General features: G+C 41.9%; 1 protein-coding gene across 7 annotated transcripts in view; it reads left to right on the forward strand.

Annotated features, from left to right (window-relative positions):
* Positions 1 to 3,588, forward strand: part of LOC121283320 (potassium voltage-gated channel subfamily C member 1-like) — a 118,877-nt gene extending 115,289 nt beyond the window's left edge. For 4 of the 7 annotated variants that reach the window (XM_041197773.1, XM_041197774.1, XM_041197775.1 and 1 more), the window contains one exon: positions 2,737 to 2,876. In XM_041197773.1, coding sequence (XP_041053707.1) covers positions 2,737 to 2,876 — 140 coding nt within the window. Of the gene's footprint in view, positions 1 to 2,148; positions 2,151 to 2,736; positions 2,877 to 3,523 lie in introns of those variants that run through there. The other 3 variants (XM_041197776.1, XM_041197778.1, XM_041197772.1) reach the window with 2 other exon arrangements.
* The last annotated feature ends 5,284 nt before the right edge of the window (positions 3,589 to 8,872 follow it).

The following is an 8,872-nucleotide window of genomic DNA, read 5'->3' on the forward strand; positions in this document are numbered from 1 at the left end:
ATACATATCAATCTGTTAATCTAGTATTGCTAGGATATACAGCTGCATTGGAGAAGGTATATCATGGATTAATAAGCAATGCTTAGTTGTGTAGAGTAATTGTCTATGAAATTCCATAGAGATTTTAGAAAGACGCTAAGCGCCATGAATTAAAGTGTAGAATTTCATTCAAGTCCTCTCACTGGTGTATTGTATATATATATGTATATATATATAGATCTATACATAGAGAGACAGTATTATCCAAACCATACCATTGGTGTGGTATATAGGAGCTTCATGTGCCATTTCTGATGGACAGTCTTCTATAGAGAACATTTAATATGTAAATATAATTTATAAAGTAAATTAAAAGCCAGACTAAAAATTTGATCACAACACTTTCATAAGAAAGTAGCTCAAAAACCTCAGCTAAAATTATCTTTGTAGCAAAGTGTTGAATTTGATTCCGTATTGGACAGATTGGCTAAAGAGTAATTCACTAGTGTGTTTCAATGTCAGCATATTGTTGGCCCGTGGAAGTGTGTTTCTACCAGCATGAACGATGGAAACCTTTCAGCTTAAATCCATCCTGTATGTGTTCTTGTAGATCAGTTCAATGTTAAGTTTTTGTGCATGTTTGAAATGGAATTGGTTGCATGTCTAGTCTTTAAACGCTTCAATGGACTTCAGAATAGTATCAAATTGGCATCAAAAAGAGGCCAATTCCTACTCATATGAAAGACTAAAGAGTTCCCTTCCTTCAGTCATTCTTGGCATTATATGGAGTGAGATATTATGGGGCTTAACTCAAAGCAAACAGATATCAATCTGGTTTCCACCATAGAGTTAACACTAATGACCTATATAAGGACTTTCGTGACCTTAAATTTGGTAAAGTCAATTGGTTAGCCCATTTTCTAGTTTTTCATTCAAAATTTAAAAAAATCCAAATGGAATGACTTTGGCACAGCTTATTTTACCAGTACCCTGAGCATTGCATTTTCTGTTCAGTTAGTTTAATGTTTACATCTTTTCAATGTTTATTACGTTTGTTTGACTTTCATTGTCCAGGTCTTATGGAGCTAAATAACTAGAATAGAGTCAACTCTTCAATACCTTGCTGACTAGGTCAACATACTAGGTCAACCTAATGACCTCGTATTTCTGAGGCATTCGTTTTCTAATGCAAGAAATCTGTGGCACTTTCCTGGCTTGAATGCTGAAAATTGCCATTTGGAAAGAGAGTGATAGCCTTTCTTTCAAATCATGCCTACCTGATGAAAAACTCCTCTCTCTCTTAACCAATATACAAAATGAGTCTGGACAGTCTCAATACACTTTTGGATGAGGTTGGTTCTTCTGCACTGAAACCTATCCCTAATTCAACAATTTTGTGGAGGTTGTGGAAAATGGAAAAAATTGGTTCACAGGTAGTGCTCCTCTGAGGTATGGACTGTTAGATGTTGCTGGAGCAGATTAGAGAAAGTTTTACTCTGCCTCTAGATATATTATATTATTTAGCAATGCCCAACCAAGGAATACTTGATATAGACATTGCTGAATGGAAAGAGCTGTTTCCTCAGTACTAAAATCTTTCACCTTGATGTGTACAAAATTTACATGAAAAGTTTTATATGTAAGCAGTATGTATAAATCTTTAAAATAGTTTCCACTAATATCTCCACTGAGCCAATGCTGTTGCTGTGGTAACAGTTTAGATTAATTTCACTTTTCGCTTGGCTCCAAGGGTAACTAATAACTAGGTGCCTGAAAATAATTAACTTGTCTTTCTCATTTTATATTAAAATTCCTACCTCAGAAAAACTCTACAATACAACATAGCAACTTTTACTTACTTTCTGTATTTTTGTTCTCTAATCAAAAATTATTTTTAAATCAATATTTACCAGTTAAAAATTGCCCTGTTTGATGTGTCTGAGATATTTTTATACTGCAACTTAGCTCAAAAGACTATGCTTTCCATAGTGCTGGCACGTAGGCTCTGCTTTAGAGTCAGGGCTGCCAAGTGTATTCACATCACCAGCCTTGGCTTAACCTTGATTTGGACAACTCTTCCCTCACTCCACTTGAAAAAAATGCCAACTGCTTTGCACAATCAGTTCAACATAAATAATCAATAGTGGCAAAGGAAATGTGGGTGCACAGTGGTCGATGTCAATCTGCGAAGATCAGAAGCTGAGTGAAATTGGACTCGACAATTATTTCCACTTGCAGGCCAGCTAGACTTTTGTTGCTTGTTTGTTGCACTTTGACTTGAAGTTTGAGTGAATTGTTGCCATATCAAAGATGACACAAAGTCATTATGTTGTTCATTTTTAACCTGTTAGCCATGTTGGAATAATAATTTACTCGAAAACTTGCAGTCCTAATCTCTTAAATTGGTATAATGAATCATATTATGGCTAAACAGAGATTAGAAGTTCCCTAAAACTGAATTACAGTCAGATAATCACAGAGGCAAGCACTATGAGCAACTTATCCAACATAACATTCATAGATATCACCTCACCTAAGTGCTTTCTTAGGAACTATTGCCTGGTGAAATAAGAGCTGGGAACATTGGGAGATAGAAGCAAGCCCTTGTAATTACTCTTTGTCTTTCATTAATAGTGATACTACTCTGAGCATGCAAGTGCATGGAGATGCTTTACCAGACTGGCAATGATGTAGACTCATCATTATCCATTCTATTGTTGATCCAATGCTGTACTTTGCATTTTTCCTTACATAAAGGTTTTGAAAACTCAAGGAGCCTAAACAACAGAGCTGGCATGAGCAGAAATATACTAAAATTGCCTTCAGTGTCTTCTTCGCTCTACAGCTCTCCTTGTCCATTGAGGCATTCTCCGTCTCCCATACCATCCATTTTATAGCATGGATTAGTAGCTGAGAATGGTCCAAAGCTTTAGTCCTACAGCCTATACTGTCTTGCATAAAACCAGGTAATAAGTCTGAAGATCGCATGTCTCGGGGTAGCATCTTGCTTCTGGTGGTTCTACTGTTGACGTTAGGTGGAACAAGCCACGGTAGTTTCTAGGTGACATTGCGCAGGCACACAGTGGCACCGGCGGTCCATACACTGCATGTATTTGATGCATAGATGGCGGTTATGCAGCTACATGCAGTTCCCAGTGATAGACGGTGCAGCCCATTGCTATCGGTGCTTAACTGTCCAATTATGAATACACTGGCCCTTTGGGAATGGGTAACCTTTATGTCTGCTGCTGCACCTGGTCAACGTTTGAAGATTTCTTTCTCAGGATCTTTTGAGCCATTGGACCCTGAAGGAGCTCAGGCACACATGCACAGTTTGAGGTGCCAATGCATGGAAGCCAAACCAGTTGCAAGCAATACTCTGTAGAGGCGCCAGTTAGTCCAGGTGCATGTGAAGGTCTTTAGAAGAAGGACACTGCCGCCTCTGCATGTAGCTATCAATTTATTTAACAGAAACAAAATGCCACGTTTATGTTGAAGGGCAGGGGAAGGAAGCTCAAGTATTCACTGTATTCTTTGCATGCAGATTTCTGCAAAGGCAACCCTGTCATTGCTAAGTATATGCAAGCAGGGGCAGTCAGAGTAACTTAATGTGCTGGGACAGAATTGGACGCTCTGTGGGCAATTATCTGCCCACTGGGAACATTTCAAGAGAAGAAGACCAACCTCTTTAGGACAAGCAAACTACTCCAAGCCAAACAGATTTCTAAGGACCATTGTGTGTTACAGATTTGACCCAGAGTCGTTGAATGTTTCTAAAGCCTATTGTTTCTGAAAACAAAAACGGTAGAAGATTTGTAATTATTTGCCAGCATGAACTGCATGTTCTAGAAACTGTAATTCTATGATTAACCTTTAAATCAGAAGTTCTGTTTCCTTCTAAACTCAGTTAATTTTACATAACTTTGATGTAATCATAATGTAAAAGAATTATAATTAACTACATTTATTTGCAATAGATTGCTTTTTTGTATTATTCATGAATCAGTGCAAGATTAGAGAAAAATATATGTAGGTGGCGATCGGTCATATTGACCACTCCTCCATGCTTCAGAGCTACATCAGAAACAAACCATTAAAATCATGTATTCAGAAAGCACTTTTGCCCCTGTCTCTGATTAGGTTGGCATGCTAGTGATCCTGTATTTTCTGGACATGTGTATCTCTATGGATATTAACTCTTCATCCAGATGGTCTTGGCTCTTTCCATTTACCACTGTATATTTTCAGACTTGCAGACTCTCAGTTAGGAAGTGTGCATTCCATTGAACAGTACCAATTTATCTGTGTCGTTTTCCATGGCAGGACTGCTGGTCCAAGTCAGCGAATGACTTCACTTCAATTTGGTCTCCTAAAGTTGGAATCAATACTTCAGCACTGTATGCAATTTAGTTCTGAATACGTGCATGCACAATATGATATGCAAAAAAATCTAGCATGAAATAAATTTTGTATTAACTTATCCTCTGCTTGCACTGTTTAATTTATTTTGTTGTCTTTAATATAAGTCCTGCACTGACACATTTACTGTTATGTCCAAATACAAATAAAGAAGGGTTAGACTAGTGAAACCAGGCTGATCTTCAAACAATGAATGTGTGAGCCATGATGGGCTGGGAGAGCTGTTACTTATTACCAATGGTTCATATACAGTCTTAAAATCTATCTATAATTTAAAAATGTATTTAATTGTGGATTTTATTGTTCAAAAGGTAATGTAGCAGTTGAAAGGTAGAGGATCATTTTGGGATGAATGAATGCCACCAACATTTACTGCTAATGCTGCCCACCTCACTTCAAGCTTTTCTTGACAATGAGGTTGAATGGTGCCATGCTTGAGTTAATTTAATTGTCTTCTTGATTCTAGTGACCGGGTTCAAATTCATCCTTGGTAGAAGAGATGGAGGCATCCAATATATAACAGGAAATTGGACGACATTAAATATTTTTTTTCTCATTATTAAAAATGACCTGGAGCTAAACCAAACCCATTGTGGGTAATTTTAACTTAACCCGCCTGGTGGTAATGGGTCAGGCTTGGGTCAGATGCCCATTTTACAGCCCACCCAATTTTCCGCTCATTGGCTTCCATGAAGCACAAATTGCTTGCCTGCAGGCACTTCAAGTGGGTACCCAAATGCGAGGGCACAAGAAGAAATTAGCAGCATGCCTTGTGTGTTGCTGCCCCCATTAGACAGGAGGTTTTGGAAACCACTGGCAGCAAAGACAAGTAGACCTTAAAAGGTAAGTGACCTTATTTCCTCCAAATACTGCACTGGGCACTCAGGAATGGGGGCCTTCTCACTGTTGTTTTTGAACAGCAGCCAGAAAGCCAAAAAGGTTGGTGGCCATTTTTGCTGCCTCAGTTCTCTCAAGGCTGTAGCAGTGGCTGGATTTTGGCCCTAATTCTCAGTGCAGGTTCAAGCCAATAGGCAGGTTTATGTCTGATGGATGCCAGGATGCTACAGATAACTCAAGCCCAAAAGCTGACAGAATTAAAAAATGAAGATATTGTGCTTTCACTCTGGGACCTGTTTTAAATTTAGCCCAGTCACAGAGAATAAAGGCCTCTCTCTCTCTGATGGAATGTTAGGTGGTACAGTGAGTTGAATTTTGTGCTATCACTTCTGAGATTGTGTATTCACCAGAAGAGATAAATGCATTTTCTCTTTGATGGGAAAGTGAATCGTGAAGTGGACTAGACACTTTAGAGGGAGTTTTAACAACTTGGTGGCACTGGTGGAATGCGCAGGTTGCTCACTCAGAAACTGTAATGGGAGGCATGGTCTCATTAACATTCCACCGGCCACATAAAACATGGGTCCAAAGGAAAAGAATTCACTTGCTTTGGGCCTATGGAAATCATAGGGCCTAGAGGCTCACAGGTTGGCAGTCGGGTAAGTCATTGGAGAGGATGTTTGATTTCTGCCAGAGGAAACTAAAATCGCTCCTACTCTTTCACATGTGGGACAACAGCTGAACTACACACATGGGTGGAGATATTGCCTGCAAAAGTTCTTCAACCATGCTGTGTCCAGTAATAGGTGCTTTGTTTCAGAACATCTTGTATACCTGATGCTTTGGTATTCTGCAAACTTTAAACATGCTATTTTTCAATTATATGTGACCTTGCAGCATTGAAGAGTGCCAGACATCAGTTGTTAATTAAATACCCAATCGTCATCCATTCTCTTTGATAGCTCACAAAGTACAACATTACTTCTACCCTCTCCTGCAGGAGCTGACTCTTGCTGGGAACAGATAAAACCCGCTGACAAGGGTGGTGCTGTTGTTGTCTGGCGCACTGACCTCTACCTCGCGGAGGCTGAGCGTCAACTCGCAGACACTTCCTCCTACCTCTCCCTGGACCATGTCCCCACCACTGAACATCAAGCCATTGTTTCCAGGACTGTCACTGACCTCATCTCCTCTGGGGATCTCCCTCCCACAGCTTCCAACCTGATAGTCGCCCAACCTCGGACAGCCCGCTTCTATCTCCTACCCAAAATCCACAAACAGAACTGCCCCGGTAGACCGATCGTCTCAGCTTGCTCCTGCCCCACAGAACTCATTTCTCATTATCTTGACTCCCTTCTCTCTCCCCTTGTCCAGTCCCTTCCCACCTACATCCGTGATTCCTCTGACACCTTACGTCACATCAACAATTTCCAGTTCCCTGGCCCCAACCGCTTCCTCTTCACCATGGACGTCCAATCCCTCTACACCTCCATCCCCCACCAGGATGGTCTGAGGGCTCTTAGCTTCTTCCTCGAACAGAGGCCCGAACAATCCCCATCCACCACTACTGTCCTCCGTCTGGCTGAACTTGTTCTCACACTGAACAATTTCTCCTTCAACTCCTCTCACTTCCTCCAAATAAAAGGTGTGGCTATGGGTACCTGCATGGGCCCCAGCTATGCCTGTCTCTTTATGGGGTATGTGGAACATTCCTTGTTGCAGTCCTACTCCGGCCCCCGTCCACAACTCTTTCTCCGGTACATCGATGATTACTTTGGTGCCGCTTCATGCTCTCGTCAGGACTTGGAAAAATTTATTAATTTTGCTTCCAATCTCCACCCCTCCTTCATTTTCACGTGGTCCATCTCTGACACTTCCCTTCCCTTCCTTGACCTCTCTGTCTCAATCTCTGGTGATAGACTGTCCACCAATATCCATTACAAACCCACCGACTCCCACAGCTATCTCGACTACAGCTCCTCACACCCCGCTTCCTGTAAGGACTCCATCCCATTCTCTCAGTTCCTTTGCCTCCGTCGCATCTGTTCCGATGATGCTACCTTCAAAAACAGTTCCTCTGACATGTCCTCCTTCTTCCTTAACCGAGGTTTTCCACCCACGGTTGTTGACAGGGCCCTCAACCTTGTCCGGCCCATCTCCCGCGCATCCGCCCTCATGCCTTCTCCTCCCTCCCAGAAACATGATAGGGTCCCCCTTGTCCTCACTTATCACCCCACCAGCCTCCGCATTCAAAGGATCATCCTCCGCCATTTCCGCCAACTCCAGCACGATGCCACCACCAAACACATCTTCCCTTCACCCCCCTTATCGGCATTCCGTAGGGATCGCTCCCTCCGGGACACCCTGGTCCACTCCTCCATCACCACCTACTCCTCAACCCCCTCCTATGGCACCACCCCATGCCCATGCAAAAGATGCAACACCTGCCCCTTCACTTCCTCTCTCCTCACCGTCCAAGGACCCAAACACTCCTTTCAAGTGAAGCAGCATTTCACTTGCATTTCCCCCAACTTAGTCTACTGCATTCGTTGCTCCCAATGTGGTCTCCTCTAAATTGGAGAGACCAAACGTAAACTGGGCGACTGCTTTGCAGAACACCTGCGGTCTGTCCGCAAGAATGACCCAAACCTCCCTGTCGCTTGCCATTTTAACACTCCACCCTGCTCTCTTGCCCACATGTCTGTCCTTGGCTTGCTGCATTGTTCCAGTGAAGCCCAACGCAAACTGGAGGAACAACACCTCATCTTCCGACTAGGCACTTTACAGCCATCCGGACTGAATATTGAATTCAACAACTTTAGGTCGTGAGCTCCCTCCCCCATCCCCACCCCCTTTCTGTTTCCCCCTTCCTTTTTTTTCCCAATAAATTATAAAGATTTTCCTTTTCCCACCTATTTCCATTATAAAAAAAAATGTTAAAAAAAACCCCCACTAGAGCTATACCTTGAGTGCCCTACCATCCATTCTTAATTAGCACATTCGTTTAGATAATATCACCAACTTTAACTTTAACACCCATGTGTTCTATTGTACTATTGTCGTTGACATCTTTTGATGATCTGCTTCTATCACTGCTTGTTTGTCCCTACAACCACACCAACCCCCTCCACCTCTCTGTCTCTCTATCTCTCCGCCCCCCACACACACACCTTAAACCAGCTTATATTTCAACTCTTTCTTGGACTCGAACTCAAGTTCTGTCGAAGGGTCATGAGGACTCGAAACGTCAACTCTTTTCTTCTCCGCCGATGCTGCCAGACCTGCTGAGTTTTTCCAGGTAATTCTGTTTTTGTTTTAGATAAAAATAATTCTTTGTATGTCATGTTAATGACCCTTCATCATGTGTGAGCTGTAGAATCGAATGCTAGCAGGATATTTACCTTTAGATTTTATCTTGTCCATACCAAAATCACATGCAAGCATTCTAGGGGGTGTAATTAGATTTTGAGCAGGAGCAGAGGACCTAGTTATTTTCCTCCCGACCCAGGGGCACTAAAGCCAAATGTAACACTGTAAGTGCCATCGCTACAAAAACCTACTAACTCAGCACAAAATGCAAATTAAATCTAGGACTTTGCTGGTCAGCTTGTCTTCATATAGCAATTGGCAATATCTT

Source organism: Carcharodon carcharias, chromosome 10 (assembly GCF_017639515.1).
Source record: "Carcharodon carcharias isolate sCarCar2 chromosome 10, sCarCar2.pri, whole genome shotgun sequence".
NCBI classification, from domain to species: domain Eukaryota; kingdom Metazoa; phylum Chordata; class Chondrichthyes; order Lamniformes; family Lamnidae; genus Carcharodon; species Carcharodon carcharias.